The sequence below is a fragment of the Martes martes genome, assembly GCF_963455335.1.
Source record: "Martes martes genome assembly, chromosome: 16".
Taxonomy (NCBI): Eukaryota; Metazoa; Chordata; class Mammalia; order Carnivora; family Mustelidae; genus Martes; species Martes martes.
Genome location: NC_137904.1, coordinates 40,643,456 through 40,670,813, shown reverse-complemented (window position 1 = coordinate 40,670,813; position 27,358 = coordinate 40,643,456). Strand labels below are relative to the sequence as shown.

Genomic DNA, 27,358 nt, shown 5'->3' with positions numbered 1-27,358 from the left:
GAGCCACCCAGGCACCCCAGATTTTATTTTATTTTATTAAGATTTTATTTATTTATTTGACAGAGATCACAAGTAGGCAGAGAAGCAGGCAGGCAGAGAGAGAGAGAGAGGAGGAAGCAGGCTCCCCACCGAGCAGAGAGCCCAATGCAGGACCCGATCCCAGGACCCTGAGATCATGACCTGAGCCGAAGGCAGAGGCTTAACCCACTGAGCCACCCAGGTGCCCCATAAACTGGCTCATATTTCTTTGAAGATGACTGTGGTCTTCTTAGATAGCTCCTGTCCTTTCTGGCACTACGGGATGTCCTCAACTCACTTTACATTTCCCTTACCCCAAACCCAGAATTGGGCCAGTTCTCCCAGGTGCTCTGGTTTCCTCTAGAGGGGAAGAATGTTTAGAGACCAAGATACAGGTGTTAGGTGTTAGATGTGCTGGTGATTATTAGTGAGGTGTCATTTCTTCTGGGTCCTTTCTTAAATGTTTAACAAATGAAGAATGGATGTTGGATTTTATTAAATGCTTTTTTTTTTTTAGATTTTATTTATTTATTTGACACAGAGAGAGAGAGATCACAAGTAGGCACAGAGGGAGGGGAAGAAGGCTCCCCGCTGAGCAGAGAGCCCGATGCAAGGCTCGATCCCAGGACCCTGAGATCATGACCTGAGCTGAAGACAGAGGCTTAACCCACTGAGCCACCCAGGCGCCCCGTATTAAATGCTTTTAAGATCATCTGTCAATATAACCATATTCTGAATTTTCACCTGGTGAAATTTATTAATAAATTGCATAATATTGAATCATCCTTGAACTTCTAGAAAGAACTCCCATTTGTTGATGATGAATCATTCATGTAACCTACCATTGTATTTTAGTCGCTAATATGTATTTAGCATACGTATATCGCTATTCATGAGTACTCATGCCTGTACTACTGTAAAGCTTTTATTTATAAACCAGGCTGGAATTGTTTACTGGTGAAACATGGATCTGAGACTTTGTTGAAAGGGAGAGTAGATAGGCCTTTGATAATTTTCTCAAAGACTTTATCACAGGTCTGTTGAGGTCATTTGTGTTTTTCTGGAAAGTCATCCCTTTCATTGGGGTGTTCAAGATCCAGGTTTCACTTTGTGTCTCTCGATTTCTATTCCCCCTTCTCTTCTTGGTTCAGGGGACCAGAATAATCTGATCTCATTTCTAATTCCTGGGGAAGAAATTGTGGTTGACTGGCCCAGCTCAGACCAGGTGTTCCACCTTGGTCCAGTCCACCATGGCCGGGGAGTACCATGTAATGAGCTAGGATCTTAGGTGTCCCCGGTGTGGGTCAGGAGAAAAGTCTTACGGAAGAGAGGTTATAAACTGGGCAGATACCACAAAAGCTGTCTGCTCAGGGCTTAGAGTTAGCAATTACTCCACTTTAGGTTTCTCTAATTCACGACTTTCTCCTTGCATTGTTCTTAAGTTCCTCTTTCCACTTTTCTTAGCTTTGTTTCTTCGTCCTTTTTTCAAGCTTCTTTTTTTTTTTTTAAGATTTTTATTTATTTATTTGACAGACAGAGCTCTCAAGTAGGCAGAGAGAGGGGAGGGGAAAGCAGGCTCCCCGCCAAGCAGAAAGCCCAATGTGGGGCTCGATCCCAGGATCCCGGGATCATGACCTGAGCTGAAGGCAGAGGCTTAACCCACTGAGCCACCCAGGGGCTCCTTGTTTTCAAGCTTCTTATTTGATTGCTTAATTTATTAATTTTGTGTCTCATAGTTAGAAATTGGCATTTAAAACTTCAATTTTTCCTCTCAGGACAGTTTGAGTGTGTTCCATAGTTCTGGAAGGTAATGTCTTTATTATCTTTATATTCTCATTCCGAGGTCCGTGATTCAAGGGTTGCTTTGGAAAGCCTTTCTAAAATCTCCATGCTGTTGGGGAAGCGGGCTTTTCATGAGGTTACATTTTTTATTGTGCTGTCAGAGTACGTGATCTGAACTATTTCTACTTGATTGCAGTTTTCTTTGCGTGGCCAATTTTTGTAAGTGTTGTAAGAGCTCTTTAACAGAATATGAATTATATCATTTAGTTGCTATACTGTTTTATATATTTTGGAGACTTGATTTGTGAAGCACTGAGCTGCGAGAGTGTTAGGTGTTAGATGTGAGAATGTTGGAGTCTAAGACTATCTTTGTATTTGTAATCCTTCTGCCTTTTTTTTTTCTTTTTCTTTTTTTTGTTTGCTTTCTGTGCTTTTTTTTTTTTTTTTTTAAATGTAGGCTCTGCACCCAGCGTGGAGCCCCACACGGGGCTTGAACCCACTGAGATCAAGACCTGAGCTGTGATCAAGAGTCAGATGCTTAACTGACTCAGCCCCCCAGGTGCCCTGCTATCTGTACTTTAATGCTATTGTTTAGTGGATAAAGTTCATGACCACTACATCTGTTTTGTGGGTCATGTATTTGGTCATTGTAAGTGATCTTTTTTATCCTATTTAATACTTTTTTTTTTTGGCCTTGAATTCAACTATGCTGACATAAGTATTGCAAACCTTACTTTCTTTTTTGTCCCCCTTGGGATGTTTTTGCCCATTCTTTGCTTTGTGATTTTTCCGAGTCTCTTTGTTGCAGCTTGATTCTTTACTCTCTTTTTAAAATGAGAAATCACTTTTGGTAAGCAGTATAAGGTATTTCACTTACATTTTTCCTCAAGTTATTATTCCCACGAACATTACACAGTCAAGTCATTTATTAGGTGATCAAGAAAAAAAAAGATGTTAACGGAATTTGTTCTTTTGTCTTCTAACAGATCTGAGTTTCTGCAGCGTCTCAAGATCTCAGTGTTTCTCTTAGGACTTGGCACTGTTGTATTTCTACTCAGAAGTGTGGAGTTCAGTAGCCCCACGCCAGAGCTCCCTCATTCTGCTCTGCCCGACCAGATCCCGAAGCTCCTACCTGAGGAACGTCTCAAGAAGCTCTTTACCTATGAAGGAATCTGGTGAGAGTCAATTTATTCCACGTTGGTCCAATGTCTCCCTTGTTCCTCCGACGGTTTACTGTGCCCAATTTATTGCCAGTTCCCCGCCTTCCCGAACCTGTGCTTGTTGTTCAAGTGATCCAAACTGCGGGACCTGGAGAAGGACTGGTCTGCAGGGTGCTGTGTGCTCTCTACAGCACCGAGCAAAGTCCCTTAAAACTACAAAGGGTCTGTTTGGCTAAAACTGTGAGAAAGATGCTGCCTTTCTGTCCCGCTGGCCTCCTCTTCTGGTGGGGCCCAGATGCCATGGGCATTCACATGACTCAAGTTCAAAGCCATTTGGTGCTGGGGATAATTCTAGAGAGCGGGCTTTCTTCCCTTTCCCCTTCCTCCACCCGACCCCTGTATCTCTGGGAGGGGCCACTGCTGGGATTCCAGAATCTCCTCCCGAGTAGGGCAGGTGAGTATATGGAAAGGAGATTCTCAGGGTGAAACTCACACTGATTAGAACCCGGGGTCTCTCACCCACCAGCCTACCTGCCCACTCCATGGTCACAGTCCTTTTCTGGTTTTAGGCTCTTCCCGAAAAACCGGTGCAAATGCGAGGCTACCACACAGCAGGGAAGCTACAACTTTCAGGATGCCTATGGCCAGACCGAGCTCCCAGCAGTGAAAGCAAGGAGACAGGCTGAATTTGAACACTTTCAGAGGAGGTAATGCAGACCGTGAGGGCTCTTCGGTCCTGGGGTAGAGCAAAAGTTCTCTCTGTGTCCTGAGGGTGTGGGTCCCAAGAAAACAGAGAGGAACTCCTTGATTGCAGGAGTCCCTGGGGGGAACTGTTAGGAATAAAGCAAGGAGAGAGAACAGAGAAAAATGACTCATAAATGAAGATTTACCAAACTTTGGATGTCTAGAACATTTCATAGTAAGAACAGAGCAAAGGAATGAAAATAGTCTGGGATGTCCATGTGGTGTTGGTGGCACAACTCCAGCATCCAAGCCTTCACAGCAGGTGACTTTGCAGCAAGGTGCACCTCTAATTCATTTATGTTGGGAACATATGTCCCCGTGCTATATGCAGGGCCTAGAATGACACACCTGGGGTGTATAGGCCTGCGTCGTTGGTTGAAAAGAGCGATGATTGATTCTGATGGGCTTATATCAAAAGGGTGTTTGTCAGAAGGATGTTGGAACCTCCTCAAAACCATAGGTGATAGGATGACCAGGCTAAGAAATCAAGAACCAAGGAGCACAGAAGGGCTGGACAGGCCCACCCTTGCTCCCTCCCCTCCCTCTCCTTCCTTCTTTCTTTCCTTTCTTCCTTCCTTCCTTCCTTCCTTCCTTCCAGCAATCATTTATGAGTTATAGCAGAAGGTATGGCATAATAAAAAATAAAAATAAGAGCACCATGATTAGGGACTTGAACTCTAGAATAGGCTGGATGGCAAGTGACTTCACCTCCTAGTACTTGACTATCCTCATATGGAAAATTATAATAAAGATACTTCTTTCATAACCTTTGAAGTCTTTGTAGTGTGCACTGTATTAACATACAAAGAGCTAGTAACTCATGAAGGGCCTGAAATATACAAGCACTACAAAAATATCACCTGCTGCTATTGTTTGGTTTGCTATTAAAATTATTGCTCCTCTGGTTCTCCCAGGAGACACGTAATTCATTAAGAGATATATAAATCACCTAAATATTAGATCATTGTTAGTGCTTCATGGAGACGTAAATTAAAAATAGTGTGGTAGAATGTTACCTGATGGCATAAAATTTAATGGGATGATGAAGGAAGGTGACCTTGAACTCTGATTTGTATATCAAGCAGGAGTCCCCACCATCTCCTGTAAAGGAGAAGCTCGGAAGGAAGAGTTAATCCAGGGCCCAGAGCCTTGGGCATGGGGTGCTTTCATGAGGGCTGAATGACAAGCAAGCAGGTGATGGCTGTTGGAGCCCTGGTCACTCAGGGGAGGGCTGGTGGGATGAGCCCAGAGAGAGGCCAGTCATGATGGGCATTGTAAGCCAGGAGGTGGAGCATGCATTTTGCTTTCTGAGTAATGCAAAGAATGGAACAATTTTTTGGTAAAGATCTTATTTGTTTATTTAGAGAGAGCATGAATGGGGGGAAGGGAAGAGGACAAGAGAGAACATCAAGCAGACTCCACGCTGAATGCAGAGCCCAACCCAGGGCTGATCTCACAACCCTGAGATCATGACCTGAGCTGAAAGCAAGAGTCCGATACCCCACCGACTGAGCCAGCCAGGCGCCCCAAGAGCTGAATGGTTTTTAAAAGTGGCAAGTTCTTAGAGATACTTTTCTAAAATATCGCTCTGGCTTTTCGTGGAGAATACATCAAAGGGAAGGTATAGGGGAGGCAGGGAGACCCGTTGCGTAGTCAGTGGGAAGGTAAATGTTCGTCTACTGCTGGAACAGTAGTGTTTGTGCCTCTCGGATGCATGGTCCCCAGGTGCCCGGTTGGCTGAGCCTGAGTCATGAATCAAGGAAGAGAAAGGGCCCTCCAGGGCTGATCGGGGGACTCAACTACCACCTCCCTGCCCCCCAACTACATACAAATGGGTGACCCCACAGAACAGAAATGGGGACACCAACAGGAGGCAGCATTGGAAGTCAAAGAACCAGTGGGTTAGATAGATGATTCTGGCAGGGATGTGAACCCTGCCCCCATGTGGCTGTGTGAGGAGCAACAGGGCTCCGTAGTTAACAGGGAGGCTGACGGGCTGCGTTCGGGTCCTGCCTCCTCCACATCCCAGCCAGATGACCTTGGGCAGGCTGCCTACCCTCTTCTGTAAAAGGAGGATAGTAATCCTATGGAGAGTTGTTGCGACATGTAATGAATGGTGTGGGGGAAACGGGCACATTCCTGCGGGACGATGGCTTCTGTCTCTGGTCTGGGCAGTGTGGGGCTGCTGGGAGAAGGAGGTCAGGACTGTTCCCAGCAAGGAACATCTCAGGTGTATCCATTGCAGGAGGTGTGTGGTGGGGGAAGGGAGAAGAGGCAGGGAGCTTGGAAGACACTGGAGACAGTGAGACGGGGGAACGGAGGAGGTAGGAGAACGTGAATCAGAGGACTCTTAGGAGGGGGTGCTGTCTGGAGGGAGCTGGGCAGAGGAATTAATTATAAGAAGGAGCATGACTTCAAGCAGGGAAGGCTATGAGCTAGCCGTGTCCTCACTTGGCCTCCTTTGCTTGGGGAAATGCCCAGCTCTCCTGGGATTATACCTGGCAACGAAGGTACCAGAACAAACAGCCCAGTAATAATCAGTGACGTGAACCAGGCCTCCTGTCATCATGGCTGTAGCCAGGGAAGAAGAGGCTCAGCTCCCTCCCCACCCCACAGCCTCGGATCTTTCTCCGTTAGCCAGAGACACAGCCAGAATGCCCTGAGCAAGGCACTGAGTTAGATGCAACGACCGAGCTGATCTAGAGCCTGCTCCCAGGGAGCTCACAACAGAACCAAGAGGGTAGAGTCAGCCGGTCCTCCCTGTGTCCCTTCCACCCTCCGCATCGCCCTCTCTGCCGCCACCGTAACATACCGAGAGCTGAGGGGTGACCGTGGGCACTCTGCAGCCCCCAGGGTATGTTCAGCAAATGGTGTGGAACCCAGGAGCTCTGTCCGAAGCTCGGTGTTGCGATACTAGTCAGAGGAAGTGCTGTGGTGGGTCTTAGGAGGGAGAGCAGTTTCCAGTTCTGAGAATTTTACAAAAGGAATGTTCCAGAAGGTAGCATTCAGAGCTGCCTCATTCCTGTTCCTGAACAGATGACCTAGTATTCTAGTTCTTGGTGTCTTGGTCTGGGTTGTCCCCCTCCAGGAATGGGATTTTCTTAGTCTCTTTGTACCCACTTTAGCATAGGGGCAAAGGGATCACATAGAATAAATAACGCAGAATCTTTGGCCCTTGGCGAATGTCACCTAAGCCTGACAACTCTCTGCGAGTATAAAATGGAGATGTTTCATGACTTACATGCTCTCTGCTGTGTGCAGGAACCCGACAAATCCCCATTTGGAGATCACGCCTGTTATCCTCGGCTGGGGAGCCAGGTCTGATGTGGGAAGGAGGGCGGGGGAACCACCCCTGGCGCGCAGCACCAGCCCTGCGTGCTTGGTCTCCACCACGTGTTTGTATCTTTGAAATCATGAGTTAGCTTGATACTGGGTCAGATCTCTCGTTCATTTGAGTCTGATTATTTCCGTATGACACTTCACTTAAAAAGTAGTACAGGGGCGCATCTGGGTGGCTCAGTCGATTAAGGGACTGCTTGGGGCTCAGGTCATAATCCTGAAGTCCCAGAATCGAGTCCCACATGGGGCTCCCTGCTCAGTGGGGAGTCTGCTTCTCCCTCTGACCATCCCCCCTCTCATGTTCACTCTCTCAAATAAATTAATAAAATATTAAAAAAAAAGAGTAGTACACGGATAATGCTCTTTTATTTATATATTTGGGAGAAAGAGAGCAAGCTAGCATACACAGGTCAGGGGTGGGGCAAAGGGGGCAGACACTTAACCTACTGAGCCACCCAGGCACCCCAGATAATGCTCCTTTAAAAAAAGTCCACTTGAACTGACCCCCTCAACTCTCCTTGCTCCCCTACCTTATATGATAGGCTCCCTTGCCAACCCAATCTGCCCTTGGGAGTTTGGTATAGATTACTCCACACTGTTTTACACAGCTACACACACAGACAAACACACATAATCACATACATATGTGAGTATAGCTATAGCCACATAAACATATACTCTTGGGGTTTTGTGTGTATTGTTAAATTTCATGTTAATTCCAGTGTAGTTGACACACAGTGTTCTATTAGTTTCAGGCGTACAATACAGTGATTCAGCAACTCTATACACAACTCTCTGCTTCATCCCCTTCTTCTGTTTCACCCATCTGTGTATGGTTTTAATGTAATTGACACCATAAGAACAAATTACTCTAGAATTTGCTTTTTTCATTCAATTTGGTTATTTTTTTTTAAGTTTTTTTTTGTTTGTTTTTGAGAGTGCTTGAGCAAGGGAAGGAGGCAGAAGGAGAAGGGGTAGAAGGGGAGGGAGAGAGAGGATCTTAAGCAGGCTTCACTAAGAGCTTGGAGCCGGACACCGGGCTCAAACTGATGACGCTGAGATCATTACCTGAGACAATACCAGGAGTTGAATGCTTTACCGACTGAGCCACCCAGGAGTCCCCGGTTAAGTACATTTTTAAGAGCCATTTATATGTCTAGTTCTTTCCTTTTATTTTTTTTTTAAAGATTTTATTTATTTAGGGGCACCTGGGTGGATCAGTGTGCTGGGCCTCTGCCTTCGACTTGGGTCTTGATCTCAGGGTCCTCGGATGGAGATGGGCTCTCTGCTCAGCGGGGGGCCTGCTTCCCCCTCTCTCTGTGCCTGCCTCTCTGCCTGCTTGTGGTCTCTGTCGAATAAATAAATTTTTTAAAAAAGATTTTATTTATTTATTTGATATAGAGAGAGAGATCACAAGTAGGCAGAGAGGCAGGCCGGGGTGGGGGGGTGGGGGAGAAGCAGACTCCCCGCCAAGCAGAGAGCCTGATGCGGGGCTCAATCCTAGGACCCTGAGATCATGATCTGAGCCAAAGGCAGAGGCTTTAACCCACTGAGCCACCCAGGCACCCTAGTTCTTTCCTTTTAATTGCTATACAGCTATGAATATGAATACAATGAATTTTATTAAGCCATTCTCCTATTGAATGATATTCAAATTTGGGGGAAATTTTCATTATTACATTTACATAATTTATAATAATCATCTTACATTATATTTACATTCTTTCCTTATCTCCTTCAGATGTGTATAAAGATGTTCATTTCAAATGAACTGAAATGAACCTCCTTATGCATGTTGTTGCTTACACAGGCAGGTGTTTTTCCCCTTAGCTAGCATCTGAATCGCTCATTCATGAGAGGCGCTTATTTCTGCTTTTAATAAATACAGGCAAATAGCATTCAAGAGTGTCTACATTAATTCACATTCTCATGACGAGTGGGTATCTTAGATACCCACTACCTAACCAATACTCCTTATGATTACATTTTGAAACATTAATGAAAAAGTATTTCCTTGGTTTCTTTTTAAGATTTTATTTTATTTTAAGCAATCTCTACACCCATCGTGGGGCTTGAACCTACAATCAGGAGTCGCCAGTCAGGCACCTCCAGTTCATTGTTTTTATTTTTTAATTTATTTGTATTTGTATTTTTTTTATTATTTTAAAATTTTATTTATTTATTTATTGTCAAAGAGCAAGAGAGAGAGACAGCATACAAGCAGGAGGAGTGGCAGACAGTGGGAGAAGCCGGCTCCCCACTGAGCCGGGAGCCTGATGCAGAACTCGATTCCAGGACTCTGGGATCGTGACCTGAACCAAAGGCAGACGCTTAACCGACTGAGCCACCCAGCTGTTCCCGGTTCATTGTCTTTAAAGTTGCATTTCCCAGGTTAATTCTGAAGCTGAGCTTGTTTCATTTATGCATTAGTCATTTGCACTCCTTCTGTTAATTGCCTATTTTCATCATTTCCCATTTTAAAATTTCATCTCTTTTGTATTCCCATAAATATTCACTACAGTAGTCTAATCATTCTTCCAGGGGATCTAAATGATACCTTTGGCTACACTTGATCCCGGAGGGCTGCATTTCAACCATATTACCTTAGTCTGCCAAAGAATCAATCTCGCTGGCTCGTGATGTGCTTGCCCTTGACTGAGGTTGTTATAACCACAAAACCACATGAAAATCATCACCGTGTTTGCACTGAAAATACTGAGGCAACAAATCACATTTCTTGTGATGTATTTTCTTTTTGACTTCAGCACCAGGAAAAGGTTTATTTGCCTCTGAAGTTGTTTGCTTTGTCCTGTTGATAAGACCAGAATATTGACCGCCCATGGCCTTACACCCTGACTCCCAGGAAGTTCACCTGTGACCCTGGCATTTGTCTGCTACAGCTGGGTTTGCCCAGATGGTCTTGTTACTTTGTTTCTTCTTCCCCTGCTGGTTGTGTTTTTAATTTTGTATGTGCTTTGTTGTAAAGGGCCTGGACTCTTGGGGAATTCAAGGCTGGAGGGAATTCAAGGGTGAATAAAGGAGGGAAGGAATGGAGGGGTGAATGGGGCAGTCTACTTTCAATTTCTCCCCATTGGCAGCTCAGAGCTCCGGGTACAGGTACCACTTTCAGAACTAACCAGGGAGGCGCGTGAGAGCAGCTTCTGACAGTTCTGGTTCTGTTTCCTGCAGAGAAGGGTTGCCCCATCCACCGCCGCTGCTGGCTCAGCCCAACCTCCCCTTTGGATATCCGGTCCATGGGGTAGAGGTGATGCCCCTGCATACAGTTCCCATCCCAGGTAAGTAGCTCTCCATGTGGAGAGGAACCAGACAACTTTCTTAACTCTTCTTAAGCAAAATGGGGGAGTGGAAGGGAACAGTCATTTATTGAGTACCTGCTGTGTACTCAGCAAAATGTGGGAAGCTTGACATGATTTCACTTAGGGGTTAGTCTTAAAGTTTCCACTATTGGGGATCACCCTTGGGTGCTATGATGTCCCCGGGGATCCGGAATCACACAGAAGAGGACAGAAATCTGTGTGCCTCAAGGAATCTTAGCACATGATTGTCTTTTTGGTGTCCTCCAGCATCATGAGATCAGGCAAAGATGTGCCCATCTCCTGGGAGAGCATATTGAAAAGAATATTTAATGTCGGTTAAAACTCCCCTCCACAAGGGATTTCTACACACTTCTGTAGTTCAGCACCACATTCCTGGGAGGTAAATGTTATTTTGCCAATTTCACAGATGACGTAAGTTATCTAAGGCCCCATAGGGAGGCTCTATTTGAAGTAGAACTTGAATTAAGTCATATTATGAGCACAGAGATAGATTCTAAAGTACATACATTTGGATGAATTGCTTTAGTCATTTAGATGAATTGAATAGTCATTTGAAAAGTAATTCGCCATTTTGGATGAGTCCTTTTTTTATTGTAAAATATGCATAACATAAAATTTACTATATTAATCATTATTAAGCACACAGTTTTGTGGCATTAAGTATATTCTCAGTGTTCTGCAACTGTGACCATCATCCATCTCCAGAAATTTTTTATCTTCCCCAATTAAAACTCTGTACCCATTTAGCTCCGCCTCCCTCCCCCCCTCCTGCCTGTGGCAACCACAGTTCTGTAGAATGTCTTGTCTCATCTCTACCAGTTTGACTATTCTAGGAACCTCATATAAAGATGTTTCATTACTTATCCATTGCTGCCTTCCCTTCCGTAACAGAGATATCTGGAAGGGGCGGGATTAATTCACAGTACCCGTCCCGTGCTAAGGATGGGCATCGGAGGCTTTAGATCCACTGGAATTTGAGAAGGACCATGGGACACCACCCAACAGGACCCTAGGGAGCGAGGAGTGGTCAGCAAACACTGTGCACGGGAGATGAGCTTGGAAGGGATTCTGGAAGGATGTAAGGGAGTCATCGGGAAAATAGCGAGCATCAGGGAGCCCTTGGCATTCTCTCAAATGGTGTTTTTTTATCCTTTTCTCTTGTGTCCCCCAGGTCTCCAGTTTGAAGGACCAGAGGCCCCCATCTATGAGGCAAGTCCCCTTCCCAGCTCCCTTTGCACTTGGCATCACTGCCCACGCCCCATCCCCAATGGTGGCCGGTCTCAGATTTTGACAGAGTGCTCATCCAGATTCAATATCTGCCATGAGTCCAAGGTGGGGGAGGGGGTAGGGATGCCTCCAGAAGGCATGACTTTTCCAGCCGTGTGAGTGGCCGGAGCTCCAAGGAGGACTTCCAGAAACCCAGGTCAGTGCAGAGGCTGCTGCTTTTGCTGCAAGAAGAAGCTGTCGCCACAGCCCTGGCTCGGGTGCCTGTTGCCTCCATCGGTTTAGCACCAGCCAGCAACACGGGGGCTCTGTGCCCTGCCTTTCGTTCCTGCTTAATGCAGCTCCAAATCCAGCCCTTGTTCCTAGAGCTGATTGGGCGGGGCAGGGAAGGCAAACAGCAACCTAACCTAACCTAACCTAAACCCTAACCTAAAAAGGAGTCTGGGAAATGTAGTTTTAGTTTTCCTACTCTGCACACCAGAGGTTGGAGTGGGTGATAAGTCTGTACCTGAATTATTTTACATGCATCATGATATACTTAACCGCCATTCTCCCCAACTAGGATATAAGCCTCTTGAAGGTGGGGAGTTGGTTTTATTCACTACTCTTTTCCCAGGACCTATCATTTGCATCTCAGAAAACACCTGTTGGCTGACCGAAGTGTTTTCAGAAGGTGTGGGGGAACCCACTGTACTTTTCATAAAAATATCCGGCTGCCCAGGGGACGAGAAGGCACGAGAGGAGATGGGCTTTAGGGAGTAGCAGTGGGATGGAGAGAGGGGACCAGTTCTAGCTACATGTTGAAAGTAGACGCAACAGGACTCACGCAGAGCAGGAATGACCTCCATTAGGGACCGCAACAGTTGAATGGATGAAGGGGCAGGGGGAACCAGGAAGGGGTGGCAAACTGGTGTATAGAGAAAACTCAGTGGTTCAGTTGTGAAGATTTCAGGTGCCTGTGGCACTCCTCGCAGAGCAACCGGCCAGGCAGTTGGATTTTAAGACGAGGCTGGAGACACACATTTAAGTCATTAGCATATGGATGGTATTTCAAGCCGCCACCTCTAGTGAGAAGGTGTTGAATAGGAAAAGAAAAAGGGCACGAAACCAAACCCCGGGAAAACTGCATTGGGAGGTTAGACAGAGGAGGAGGAGGAAGTCGGAAATCAAAAGGAGCAGCCAGCACGAGTAAGGAGAAATCTAGAAGAATAGGATCCCGTAAGCCAAGACCTAAGAGACCAGTGGCCTTTGAACACACGAGTCGCCAGGACTTGGTTGTCCTTCTTTGGGGACAGAGCAGCAAACGGCTTTGGCGCCAGACCCCAGTTCCCAGGGACGCTAGGGGACGCCTCCTCTCTGCCCCCTGCTGGCCACCCTGGGCATGTGCCTTCCCTCGCATTTAGCGTCTTTCTGCCTCACCGGCCTTAGGTCACCCTGACTGCTTCTCTGGGGACACTGAACACCCTCGCTGACATCCCAGACAGTGTGGTGCAGGGCAGAGGCCAGAAGCGGCTGACCATTTCGACCAGTGACCGGAAGCTTTTGAATTTCATCCTCCAGCACGTGACTTATACCAGCACAGTGTACCAGCACCGCCGGGTGGATGTGGGTGAGAGCCTGTCCTAAGCAAAATGCTTAGGGAGTGGGAAGACACCACTGGGCCCTCTTAAAATCTTTCTCCTCCAGGAAGCTTGCCAGCATTTAGGATTCTTCACTTACTCTTGTTTCCAACCGTAGACATCCAACTTCTCAATTACTGTCCCCAACATTACTCCCATGCTGCCACTGACCCTCTGGTGTGACTTGAAGAAAATGCATTTCCCTGTGAGGGCAGATCCTTTGTGCTCTGCACCTGGAAACCAGCCGGCTCTGTTCCCCATTATCCGTAGCTCTCAGAGCTGAAGACTTCAGCTGTGAGAGAGGAGGGACCCAGTCTATGCATCAATATCTTGTCCTGGGCATTAACAGAAAAAGAGGGATGTGGGGGAATTAAAGTCATTCTTTTCTCTTTTGACTAGCTACCCAGGATGCATTCCCAGGACACCAGCAGAAAAATGAAACACAGGATAGATTATGCATGACCATGAACTAAAGAGAGCACCCTCTCTACTTATAGATTGCCAAACATCTCCCTTCACCAAATGACCCTGTGAGATAAAACAGTGCGGGTGGTGGTATCCTGGGTTTGTAGCTGGAGAAGGAGAGTAAGTGATTTACCCAAGGCATTTCGAATTTGTGTGGAGTCGCTGCTCAGGGGCCATGCTGATTTCCGTATCTTTCCAATTTGAGTATTTGTGCTGCCGAAGCAAGCACTGATTTACCCAAGTAGTTCAGATAATAAATGGCAAAGTCAAACTCGGTCCAGGCCCTCTGATTCGAAGCCTACTCTACCCCACCAGACTCTCACAGTGGAAGAAATGCGAGTTAAGGAGCATTCAGCAGGAGGCACCTGGCTGCTTCAGTTAAGAGTCAGCAGGTGACTCTTGTTCTCAGGGTTGTAAGTTCAAATCCCATGTTGGGCATGGAGATTATTTAATTAAAAAAAAACAAAACAAAACACTCAGCCAGTTACCCCAGGGACACACAACAAGTCAGGGGCCAGAATGCTGTCAACTCAGTGGGGTCTCATTCCAGGCAGGACATTTCTTTACTGAGCCTTCACTCCCTGCTGCAGATCATCTACCTTGGGGCAGTGTGGAGAGTGACCTAGACTCCGTGCTGCCCTCCTTGACCTTATTTCTCCCTCCAGTGAGTCTGGAGTCCGAGTCCTCGGTGGTCAAGTTTCCAGTGACCATCCGCTATCCCGTCATCCCCAAGTTATACGACCCCGGACCAGGTAAGGCCCTGGCTCCTGGGGGGTGCAGGGTGGGGTCTTGTCGACCTAGTGGTGAAACTCAGAAGGGATCAGCTCTTGAGGCCAAGGAGGAGAATTGATGAAAATAACCGCTCTGAAATGATACCTGACAAATGAGAAAAAAATTCTAATACTCTCATATTGCTTAATTGTATTTAACTTATTATGTGGTTGTGCTTATTCTGGAAAAAAAAACAACAATTATAACATCTTAATAAGTAATAGATATAAACACAGAGCGGTATTGGACCATGGCTAGATAATATCAATGGAGTCGAATAGGAAACCCAGAGACAGATACGTTGGAGTTGTACCCTGTGAGAAAGGTAGCTTTCCAAATTAAAGGGTGCAGAGATGGATGATCCAAGAAGTCACATGGGACAACTGCGTTGATAAAGGAAGATAAAAAGAGGGAGGAGCCAGGTGGTGGGTACTAGGGAGGGCACATATTGCATGGAGCACTGGGTGTGGTGCAAAAACAATGAATTCTGTTACACTGAAAAGAAATTAAAAAAAAAAAAAGATGAATCCATCTTATAGATCACACCAAGACAAATTCCAAACTGATCAACTATCTCATATATATATATATATTTTAAAGATTTTATTTATTTATTTGACAGAGAGAGATCACAAGTAGGCAGAAAGGCAGGCAGAGAGAGAGAGAGAGAGAGAGAGAGAGAGAGAAGCAGGCTCCCTGCTGAGCAGAGAGCCCGATGCGGGGCTCAATCCCAGGACCCTGGGATCATCACCTGAGCCGAAGGCAGAGGCTTTAACCCACTGAGCCACCCAGGTGCCCCAACTATCTCATATTTTTAAGTGCTAGAAAAAAAACAAAACCCATGCAGTTTATTTTGTTAATTTTTAAAAAAGATTTTATTTATTTATTTATTTGTCAGAGAGAGAGAGAGAGAGAGACAGCACACAAACAGGCAGAGTGGCAGGCAGAGGCAGAGAAGCAGGCTCCCTGCCAAGCAAGGAGCCCGGTGCGGGACTTCATCCCAGGACCCTGGGATCATGACCTGAGCCGAAGGCAACGGCTTGACCGACTGAGCCACCCAGGCATCCCAAACATGTGCAGTTTAAAAAAAAAAAAAATCTCAGAGTACAAGACCTTTCTAAATATGACATAAAGCACAAAGACCGGGGGGCGCCTGGGTGGCTTAGTCATTAAGTGTCTGCCTTCAGCTCAGGTCATGATCCCAGGGTCCTGGGCAGGGTCCTGGGGTTGAGCCCCACATCAGGCTCCCTACTTAGCTGGAAGCCTACTTCTTTCTTTCCCACCCCCCTGCTGGTCTTCCCTCTCTCGCTGTCTCTCTCTGTCAAATAAATAAATAAAATCTTAAAACAAAAACACAAAGACCAGAAAGAGAAGACTACATACATAAAATACATAAAAATTGTAAATGCTATTTGGACAGAAACCCACCAAAAGCAAAGGGAAATGACAAAGAACAAATTGGGGAAAAAAATATCTTCAACACACGTTAAAGTCAAAGGTGTACTTTTACTTGAAAGTGCCTGTGAATCCATAAGAACAGTTAATAGGCTTGTGTGCCTCGTTGGCTCGGTCAGTAGTGCTTGTACCTCGTGATCTGGGGATTGGGAGTTCAAGCCCCACCTTGGGTGTAGAGAGTACTTAAATAAGTAAATGTTTTTAAAGATTTTATTTATTTATTTATCAGGGAGAGAGAGCACACGAGCAGGGGGAGCAGCAGGCAGAGGGAGAAGCAGGCTCCCCACCGAGCAAGGAGCCTGATGCGGGACTCGATCCCAGGGATCATGACCTGAGCCAAAGGCAGATGCTTAACTGACTGAGCCACCCAAGCATCCTAAATAAGTAAATGTGTTTGTTTTTGTTTAAACCACCTAAACAAAACAAAACAAAAAGCCAAACACCTAGGAAGCCAATGGAAAAATACACAGTTGGCAACAGATGAAATTCAACGGTCCTTTTTGCTGTTAGAATATATGCTCAGTCTCATACTAAAAAAAGTGCAAATGAAAAATACATTCATTATCAGAAAGTATTGGACAAGGAGTGGCGGGGGGCTGGGGTGGGCAGGCATTCTTACAAACTCCTGCTGGGAAATGGAAATGGGCACAGCCTTTCCGGAGGCAATTTGGCAATACTGATCAACATTTGGAATGTGCATTCCCTTTGGCCCAGCAATTGTACTTCTACAAATTATCATACAGATATTTATATCTGTGTGAAATGATGTCTGTTCGAGGTTCCTTACTGCAGCATTGTTTGCAAGCACAAAAACCTTAGAAGTGGGATGCACCGATCAGATCAACTGTGGTCCACCCGTATAATGAAATTCTGTGCAGAGGCATTCAGAAGGAGGGAGGAGAAAACACAGGGGAAGGCTTTTCTTAATGCTGATACAAAATGAGCGAGGGAAGAGGAAGTTATTGTTTCTGTAAAAAGAAAGAGGGGGAAGAATATATATATGCCATTGCTTGAACATTCTTATTTTAAATCATTTTTGGAGTTCTCTGTTATTTTCTGTCTGTCCGGAGTGGGTACATCTGTGTACAGGAGATTCATTGGCTGTCGTTCATGCTAATTTCCTTTAAGTGCTCTGTAATTTTTGTGGGTGAGCTCATCGTGAGTAGGAGGTTGTGCTTGTTTGTTTTCTCCTCTCCCCCTTCTCTCTCCTGGCTCCTTCCCATCTCACAGCTTTAGCCTTGGATCTGATCCCTGTCTCCCCAGCCTTCTGGTCTACTTTCTTATACTGGAGGCTCAGGGTTCCTGTCTCACGGTGATATCGGAGTTATGAAGGAGCCCGTTGCTGGGCCTGAGGATGGCTTGGCACAGGTCGTGGCTGTGAGGTAGTGTCATTTCTGTTTGTACCTGGAGGTGCGTGCAGGGGTGATGGCTGTTCTGGGGTTCCTTGCCTGGCAGGTAGTGGTGAGGGGTGGAGGGTGTGCCACCTAGCTCTAGTCCATGACTTCTAGCAAAAAGCCTGGCTCTGGACCCACGCATCCTGTGAGATATCTTAATTCCCCTACCCTTCAGAATCAGCCTCCTCTGTTACTTCTGATCCCAGAATGCAGGATGTCCCAGCTCTGCTCACTGATTTTTATTTTTGTTCCTTGGAAGTAATGTGTATTTGTGTGTGTTCTATCTTTGTTTTTTTATCATTGCTGTATATTTGGAGAAAATAAGGACTCTCAAGCAGAAAGCTACACCACCAACTTAGCCAGGAGCCCCCCAGTCTTGACCACATCCTCTAGTAATTCACGCTCCTGGTTCTCTCTTTACTGTAAAAAAGAACCCAACTTGGCAGGTGGCCCAAGAAAAGGGAGGACACAATTCACTTGGCATGCCCTTGAACACAATTTACTTGACTCTTCCCACCAGTCATTTTTCCCTCATGCCCTCAGCCCCCCGGGGGAGCTGGTGTAATGGTACAACAGGTATTAAAAAGAGGATTCTGGAAGGACTTCTGACCTCTGTCATTCTGAGAAGGAGCTCTGCGGTGGGGTTCTGGAGCACTCGCCCACAAGCCACTGGTAGGGTTGTGGCTTTCAGCCGGCATGAACTCCAGCAGAGCCCACCCCACCCAGACATCCCACAGCCTTGGTCAGCGCGTGTGCCTCCACGTTTGGTGACTAAACCCCAAAAACACACCACAGCTCCAGCTGATTCATATGAAGCCTTTTCTGCAGAAAAGCTGTTCCTTTTCCAAATTTTTATATTGATCACATGCCTTGAGCTGGACTCTCTGGTCCAGACCTTCCACTCTCCAAGTAGACCTACTTCCACTGATGACTTCCTGAGCAGGGAGACCAAGTGTGCTTCTCTCTAGGAGTGCAGCTGATGCCGGGAGTGGGGGCGGTGCAGGTCTCAAGTCCTTTAGATCTTTTCTCCCCTGCCCCGACCCTGATCTTGAACCCCTTGATGGGCAGAGCTCTGTGCATCTCGACTCCTGGTATTAACACACAGCAGGATCCAAATAGTTTCCGTAAGACAGAGCATTCACACTGATGGGAGGAGATGGCATAGTCAAGTCAACAGAACCAGGGAAAGAAATTCTAGAAGACACATACAATTTCAACAAGCTGGCGGTGTTTTAAATATATTTATTTTCTGTTCTGACTAACAAACTCTTCCTAAGTGCTGTGTACGAGAGGCACAAGGGCGTGGCATAAAGAAATCACCAGAACAGCTCAAGTCAAGTCAGTGAGGCTTCCCAAAAGGCAGAGCTCTGACACCCCACCCTTTCTCGTCCAGAGAGGAAGCTCAGAGACCTGGTGACCGTTGCCACCAAAACCTTCCTCCGTCCCCACAAGCTCATGACCATGCTCCAGAGCCTTCGTGAGTACTACCCAGACTTGACAGTGATCGTGGCCGATGACAGCAAAGAGCCCCTGAAGATTAATGACAACCATGTGGAGTATTACCCCATGCCCTTTGGGAAGGTACATCCCGCCCACATGGGGAGGTGTCTGGGTGCCGGGAAAGAGGGCCCTGGAGTCAGGTTCCACCCCAGATGGGGATGCTTGAGTGACTTTCCCAGAATGGCATGATGCGGGAGCAGAGGGGATGGGACTTTCCTCTGCATCCCTTCGCTGACTCCAAATTCACAGGGAAATCGGACTACCCTCACGTTTCTGCATGAATTAAGTGGTTAATCTGTCTTTGGTACGGACATTAATTGAGGTCCTTCTACGTGACTTGAGGTGTCTGGCATTTTGGGATTCCTGACATGCAGAGAAACTGATCCCTAGGATTCCACCCAGGCTAGAGGCTTGCGGGCGCGCGCTCTCTCTCTCCCCTGCACACACACCCTCTTCCCTCCAGGACACACAAGGAAATGGACATTATACAAACCGTAGCTCCCCACCCTCCATCGCCTTCCAGGCACCATCAGGGGAAATGGAAGGAGAGCCACAGAGACTCGGGTGAAAAAGGACTTCAATCCTTCCCACTGGTCCTAGGACTAAGGGAGAACTTCCTAGCCTTTCCCTGCCTCTGCCTTTGATTCAGGGAGTCACTGTCCTTCCTCCCGTGTCTCTGAGACACGAGCTCCCTTGAACCCAGTGGTTTTCAACTGCTGTTTGGGGTGCAGCCTGGTGGTGGGAATTTATTTTATTTTATTCTTTAAAGATTTTATTTATTTGACAGAGAGAGAGAGAGAGTGAGTTAGTTCACAAGTAGGCAGAGAAGCAGGCATAGAAGAGAGGAGGAAGCAGGCTCCCCGATGAGCAGAGAGCCCGATGCAGGGCTCGATCCCAGGACCCTGAGATCATGACCTGAGCTGAAGGCAGAGGCTTAACCCACTGAGCCACCCAGGCGCCCCCCTAGAAAGCTCCCAGGTGATTCTAAAATGTGGCCGGGGATGGCAACTGCTAATCTGACCTCATTACACCCGCAGGGTTGGTTTGCTGGTAGGAACCTGGCCATCTCTCAGGTCACCACCAAATACGTTCTCTGGGTGGACGACGATTTCCTCTTCAACAACTACACCAAGATTGAGGTGCTGGTGGATGTCCTCGAGAAAACAGAATTGGACGTGGTAAGGGAGAGTGGCCAGTTTCACCCCAGTTGCAACCTGTAGAGCTGGCCAGGAGAGGGAAGGGGAAGGGAGGGGGAGAGGGGAGGGAAGAGGGCAGGAGGGGGAGGGTCAGGGGAGGGGCTGGGGCAGGAGAGGAATAAACTGGCACAGCTCCGTGGGAATCAGGAGCTGTGTGGTTTCGGCTTCTGCCTCCAAATTTTCTTTTCTTCGGGCAAATTACATCCCCCCCACCACATTAACCCTCGTTCTGTCTTTAAAATGGTGTGTTGATGTAAAAAAAAAAAAAGTGCAAATGGCACAAAGTTCTAAAAAGCACACAGAGCCCCCATGACATTTAAAAAAGAAGAAAGAAAAGAATGAGAACATCAAAAGTCATTTGCTACATAGAAAAGAAAAAGGCAGCTACAGTTAATAATAGTGTATTGTATTCTTGAAATCTGTGAAGAGAACAGAACTTCAGTCTTCTGGCCACGGGCACAATGGTTACAATGCAGGTGATGGATATGGTAATTAGCTTGATTGCGGTGGTTTCACAATGTCTACACATATCAAAACATCAAGCCCTACACCTTAAATATGTAGGATTAAAAATATATGTACAATTGTAATATGTCAAAGAAAGCTCAATAAAAGCTGTTTTTTAAAAAAAGAAAAGAAAAACAGGAAATAGATAAGAAAATCAGTGGCATTGAGATCACAATTCTCTCTTCCAGGAGGACAGTCCCCAAGGCATCTGTATTGACTAAGATATCTCCTGGCTAGGAGTGCCTGGGTGGCTCAGTCGTTAAGAGTCTGCCTTTGGCTCAGGTCATGATCCCAGGGTCCTGGAATGGAACCCCGCATTGAACCCCACATTGGGCTCCCTGCTCAGCGGGAAGCCCGCTTTTCCCTCTCCCACTCCCCCTGCTTGTGTTCCCTTTCTCACTGTCTCTGTCAAATAAATAAAACCTTAAAAAAACAAACAACAAGAAAAAACCAGGGTATCTCCTGGCTACTCTTCCAGAGAGCAGATCACAGTACATCAGTGGGGTAGAAAGCAGAACTCCCGTCGTGTGAAAATCCAAGCTGGCCCTTGACTTTGCTTCCAGGGTCCTCCTGGACCAGCCTCCTTCCCTCGGTGCTACGCCGTCCTCATGGTCCTCGGCTGAGTGGCCAGAAGAAAGGGGGAGAGAACATGAAGGACAAGCATTAGTCTTTGCAGAATGTGCGAGAAGTTGCAGACATCCCTTCTAACTCACATCCCTTCAGCCAGGACTTAGACACATGGGAAGTGGGGAAGAGTCCGTCTTTACCGGTGTAGCTGGCTCTCTTCATTTAGTCCACTTAACAACTCGGAGGGTCTCTTTGCTAAAGAAAGAAGGAAGGAACTAGTGACGGGGGGACTAAGAGCCACCCTAGAGGATTATGAGGGTTCAGGACTCATCTTGTTGTGCTGGGGCTCACACGTAGAAATGCACAGATCTTCCGTGAGTGCGTGGACAGACAGCTCAGGGAGGAGAGCCAGGAGCAGAGGAGCGGGAGGAAGGCAGCTTGAGACACACGGCACACGGCTTGTTGCAAGAAGCCCGGCCGTGGGGACTCCACAAAAGGACCCGTGTGCACGCAGGCTGCTGCTTGTCTGCACGCAAATGCTGCTCCTCCTTGTGAAAGGGAGTGACCTACCTTCTGGAAAGAGTGAACTTGCTCTCGGGTGAGTGGAGCTGAGTCGTGTGCCCTTTGGACTTGGCCCTTTCTGCTTGTACCAAGGAGATTTTCTGCGGTGAGCAGGATGAAAAGGTCAAAGGGACCCAGCCGTGGTGTTTGGAAGACGGTGGCCGCAACAGCAACAAGAGAGTATCCAAGGACTAGTATGGAGGGTAGATACAGAACAGGTGTGATTCTTGTTGTAACTCAGGTTCAGTCCAGGAAGGCTTCCTGGCAGAGGCAACGTGGCTATCAAGTCTATGTTCTCTAACATGCGTTTCTCTGCCCACCGGTTAGGTAGGTGGCAGTGTACTTGGAAATGCATTCCAGTTTAAGCTGTTGCTGGAGAAGAGTCAGAACGGGGACTGTCTTCACCGGAGGCAAGGCTCTTTCAGAACCCTGGATGGCTTCCCCCGCTGCGTGGTGACCAGTGGCGTTGTCAACTTCTTCCTGGCCCACACGGAGCGACTCCAGAGAGTTGGCTTCGACCCCCGCCTACAGCGGGTGGCTCACTCAGGTGGGGACAAGCTGAGTGGGGACGGTGCTGGCCCGTGGACTAACCTCAGGAGTTTGTCCTTTCCAAGAGCCGCGAGTCACTGATCATGGTCGTTGCCGGCAACAGTGGGCTCCTCTCCCTTTCCCCCAACGAAGGAGCTCAGGGTCTCTCTTGCCTCCCTCCTCCCTCTCACTGTGATTTCTTATCTCCCATCTGCTGCTTCCATGTGAGACACCTTTCCCCTGCAGCTCTGTCCCCTCCCTCTCCCCCCTCTGATTCCCTTAGTTCTGGAGTTTGCTGTTCTGTCCAGCGGGAGAGCTCATCTGGGTCTCTCTGCCTCTCTGGCCACACCTCGGAGAAATGTGCTTACTTATTTCCTTCCCACTCATCATCCTGGGCAGGGGGCTTTGCCTGACGCTCAACTTCCCCCTGGGTACACACCGCACCCTTCCCCACCTGCCTCTCCCCCCAGACCTGGAATATGGCCCAGGCGTCTCTGGCTGAAGCTTACGCTCTCCCTCTCTTGGCAGAGTTCTTTATCGACGGGCTCGGGAGCTTGCTCGTGGGGTCATGTCCAGAAGTGATCATAGGTCACCAGGCCCCGTCTCCGGTGACCGACCCGGAGCTGGCCGCACTGGAGAAGACCTACAGCGCATTCCGGACCAACACCAAGGAACAGGTCCAGTTCAAGCTGGCACTCCACTACTTCAAGAACCATCTCCAGTGCTCTTCATGAAGGTGCCTGGGCATCAGAAAAGCTCTAGGCTTACTGGGGTTGGGTACCTAAGACAGCGGAACTGGGGGTGGGACACCTGATGAGACGAAGGCTGCCAAGGACAAGCCAGTGGGTGGGGCAGGGGGTGGGGCAGGGGGTGGGGCTCTATTACTACAAATACCTGTCAGAGGCTCTTTAGAAATGGACCAATCCCTGAGATGGGCGACAGAAGCCCACTAATAAGAATCATTATTTGTATGATGCAGTACCGCTTATGGAACACCTGCACATCCCCTATTGGATCTCCTGCAAAAGAGTAGAGTATGGGTTGGCTTCCTTAGTCATTCCTTAGGAATGGCTGTGGGGTTTTTGAGGGTTATTTGGGAGAAATGATATCATAGTCAGAAATATCCTCTCTAGGGGCGCCTGGGTGGCTCAGTGGGTTAAAGCCTCTGCCTTCGGCTCAGGTCATGATCCCAGGGTCCTGGGATCGAGCCCGTATCGGGCTCCCTGCTCACCTGGAAGCTTGCTTCTCCCTCTCCCACTCCCCCTGCTTGTGTTTCCTCTCTCGCTGTGTCTCTCTGTGTCAAATAAATAAATAAAATCTTAAAAAAAATTGAATTGGGTCTGCAAAGCAAGTCTCTGTGGATGGCTGGACTTCAGACGTCACACTCAGGAGCTGACGACGTGTCCCTTACATCATGTGACAGGAGCTGAGACAGCCAGCCTTCAGCCAGGAAAAAAAAAAAGAAAGAAAGAAAGAAAAGCAACATATGCACAAAGAGGAGTTGAAACAAGAGCCTCCTGACAGCCTTCTGGTTCTTTCCTGAGGTCTGGCTACAGTCTTGCCCCGGGATTTTGTGAAACACTATACCCTTATAATTCTTCCTTTTTGCTTAACCTAATTTGAGTTGGCTCCTGTTACTTATAACCACAGTGTTCCGAATAATACAACCATTCTGTGTGTCTGCCTGTTTTCAAAACAGAAAAGCGTAACTAAAAAGTTTTCTCCTTGGGTGGTTTGGAAGCAGAAATCAGGAAACAGACGATAAGAGCCACACGGACCTCCCTCCAGTCTTGCATTTCAGACACAAACCCAGCAGCCCGGACCAGACAGACGACAGAGGTTTCCTTCCAGGACACTGCAGGACAGTGAAGTATCCCTTACAGGGAAGTGACACTAAAGGACAGTGAAGTCATCCTTCCTGAGACTTCGGCCAAACCCCAAATTCCAGGACAAGTTGGTGTAAATCATCGTACAGGCCTCCAGGGGGAGCTCGAGCATGCTCTCTCTGTCTCCTCTCTACCGGCTCATTCCACACCCACTGCTCAGGAAAGGCAAATTGAAAACTGCTTCTGTGACTTTCAGCAAAAAGGAACCTGCAGGCCACCAGACATGTGCGGCTGAAGTGGAAATGGGACCGGGATAAGCTTTCTTCTGGATGCTGTCTCCTCCACCCGGGAAGGTCCCGCCCCGGGTTAGTTGTTTGGATTTATTTATTTATTTGACAGCACAAGTGGGAGAGGGGCAGAGGGAGATGGACAAAGAAATTCGAGCAGACTCCGTGCTGAGTGCAGAGCCGGAGGCGGGGCTCGATCTCACGACCCTGAGATCAGGACCTGAACTGAAACCAAGAATCAGAAGCTTAACTGTGCTACCCAGGTGCCCCTCTTTTTGATTTTTCATAGACAGAAAGTATATATAAGCCACTATGAAAAGGTTATCTCTTAGAATGCTTTTACCTACAAGTACCAGAGACTTGTCCCAAATTTAAACTTGTGTTGAACAGTCTCAGGCGGGGTAAAGATGTGGGGCAGACCACAGGTGTGCTGAGATCAGGAGGAAGATCAGGGATTCCAAGCCTAGCAAGAGGAGGGAGTGCCTTGCTCGGCCCATCTGACAGTTCCAGGTTCTTCTCTCAAGGAGGGGTGCCCTTGTCCACTATCGTCCATATCCCCATCTGAGCGGTCCTGGGGCAGGGTGACCTGTCAAAGCTTTACCTGCCCACTTCCTGTTAGTGCCCTTCACGTGCCCAGGGATGGCCGCAGGAGGTAAAACTCACTGGAAGTTATAAGTAAGATTTTTAAGGGAATTGAATTGCTAATGAATCTTATTAGCAATTCCTTAAAACTTTAAGAGGTTTTTCTGTCATTTCCAGTCAATTTCAGAAATCTTCCCAATCTTTGAGACTGGGAAACCCATTCTGGTAACCCCAGGAGGCACCTCGGGTGCCTCCTTTACCCTCTGGCACTCAGTTAAATGGCTTCTGCCTTGAGGCTGTTCAAAACCTGCCTCTGAAGGACAAAGAGACTATAATCAGCTCTTTGCTCCCAGGCTTTTCCTCCTTGTGTGCAGAAAATGATGAAAACATCACCATGTAAATAGGCTGTTCTTTTGCTTAACCTGGTCTCCTGCTAAGTCTCCTGTCTCCGTTGGTGCTTTCTCTTGGGGTAGAGAATTAAGCTCTTCTGGACCCGCAAGGCTCCAAATTACAGGACTTCCAGGAAGCTAGGATTGCTTCTTAAAGAAACCGTATTACACCTGCTTTAAAACAGGGCACCTTCAGCCTGAAGCGTGTCTTCCTTATGGGACCATCCTAAAGACTACTGCAGGAAATCACTATCGTGCCAGCACGCTGATTTTTTCCTACCAGTTCTCATTCCTGATATTCTAGAGTCTTGATAGGCACATAGTCTGTTCTGGATACCAGCAAGTTCCAGAATCACCCGTTTCCCAGTTGGTCGCTGTCTCTACCCCATCTCTTCCACTCAACCGTATATCGAATGACCTTCACAGAGGAGTCATATCTGAATGCAGCTCTTTTTCTTTCTTTTTCTTTAAATTTATTTATTTTTTATTTATTTTTTTAAAGATTGTTTATTTATTTATTTGACAGACAGAGATCACAAGCAGGCAGGGAGGCAGGCAGAGAGAGAGAGAGGAGGAAGCAGGCTCCCCACCGAGCAGAGAGCCCGATGCAGGCCTCCATCCCAGGACCCTGGGATCAGGACCTGAGCCGAAGGCAGAGGCTTTAACCCACTGAGCCACCCAGGCACCCCTACAATTTATTTTTAAAGATTTTATTTATTTATTTGACAGAGAGAGAGGGCACAAGCAGGGGGAGTGGCAGAGAGAGGGAGAGGGAGAAGCAGGCTCTCCGCAAAGCTGGGAGCCCGACGGGCTCTGGGATCACGACCTGAACGAAGGGAGAGGCTTAACCTTCTGGGTCACTCAAGTGCCCCGGCTCTTCTTTTTCTTAATCCTTTGCCTAGATGCTCCAGCCGGCCTCATGCCCTTCAGCCTTCCTGCTCTGGCTTCAAACAAGTCTCCCATACAAAATGTATGTCTCTTATCCCACTTGAAATTTTACCAAGAGATTACCAAAGTTTTAATTATGTAACTGAATAATCTGTCCCTCTCCTATCCCGTGTGCTTGGCAAAGGATCCCAGCTCTCTGCATGCAAGGACACAGAAGGCATGACTCATAAAAGGAAAACAAAAGGATGTATTTGATTTGGTTGAAATTAAACTAAAGCCCTCTGCGAATCAAAGGACACTATTAAGAAAGTGAAAGCATCTGCCTTCAGCTTGGGTCATGTTCCCATGGTCCTGGGATCGAGCCCCGCATCGGGTTCCCCACTGGGCAAGAAGCCTGCTTTCCCTCTCCCACTCCCCCTGCTTGTGTTCCTGTTCTCACTGGCAAATAAATAAATATAATGTTAAAAGAAGAAAGAAAGAAAAGCTACAGACTGGGAAAAGAAAAGATCTGTAATACAAATATTTGGCAAAAGGATGCATATCCCAGATATACAAAGAATTCCTATAAATCAATAAGATAAGGGCAGTTGTTCTAAATGGGCAAAATACTTGAAGAAGCACTTAGAAAAGAAGACATCCAAATGGCTAGGGAGCATGTAAAAAAGAGGTTCAACATCATTAGCTATCAGGGAAATGGTTTGTGCTTACTTTATGTAAATGACATCTCAATAAAATACCATTTAATTATATTTTTGTTCTATTATGGAATAATCTTCAAGATCCAGTGCTAAGTGAGTAAAAGAAAGTGCGGAACAGTGTTTCTACTTTTTTTTTTTTTTAAAGATTTTATTTATTTATTTGACAGACAGAGATCACACGTAAGTGGGGGGGGGTGAAGGGGGGAGGCAGGCTCCCTGCTGAGCAGAGAGCCCAATGCGGGGCTCAATCCCAGGACCCTGGGATCATGACCTGAGCTGAAGGCAGAGGCTTTAACCCACTGAGCCACCCAGGTGCCCCCAGTGTTTCTACTTTTTAAAAGAAAAGGAATATGGGGTGCCTGGCTGGCTCAGTGAGTGAAGCATAAGACTCCTGATCTCAGGGTTGTGAGTTCAATCCCCATGTTGGGCATAAGGCTTACTTTTTAAAAGGTGGGAAAAAGAAAGGAGTATGCATATTCATGTATATTTGTGTAAGGATAAAATATCTCTAGAAGGAGAG

General features: G+C 47.1%; 1 protein-coding gene across 1 annotated transcript in view; it reads left to right on the top strand.

Moving 5' to 3' along the window:
* B4GALNT2 (beta-1,4-N-acetyl-galactosaminyltransferase 2 (SID blood group)) overlaps positions 1-22,902 on the top strand; it is a gene marked incomplete at both ends in the record, with an annotated part of 40,084 nt that extends 17,182 nt beyond the window's left edge. Inside the window, 10 exons of the mRNA XM_080826641.1 lie at positions 2,787-2,975; positions 3,530-3,667; positions 10,233-10,339; positions 11,553-11,590; positions 13,034-13,214; positions 14,355-14,441; positions 18,703-18,890; positions 19,847-19,987; positions 21,968-22,187; positions 22,697-22,902. Of these exons, the coding sequence (XP_080682767.1) occupies positions 2,787-2,975; positions 3,530-3,667; positions 10,233-10,339; positions 11,553-11,590; positions 13,034-13,214; positions 14,355-14,441; positions 18,703-18,890; positions 19,847-19,987; positions 21,968-22,187; positions 22,697-22,902 (1,495 nt within the window). The remainder of the gene's footprint in view (positions 1-2,786; positions 2,976-3,529; positions 3,668-10,232; positions 10,340-11,552; positions 11,591-13,033; positions 13,215-14,354; positions 14,442-18,702; positions 18,891-19,846; positions 19,988-21,967; positions 22,188-22,696) is intronic.
* Positions 22,903-27,358: the final 4,456 nt, after the last annotated feature.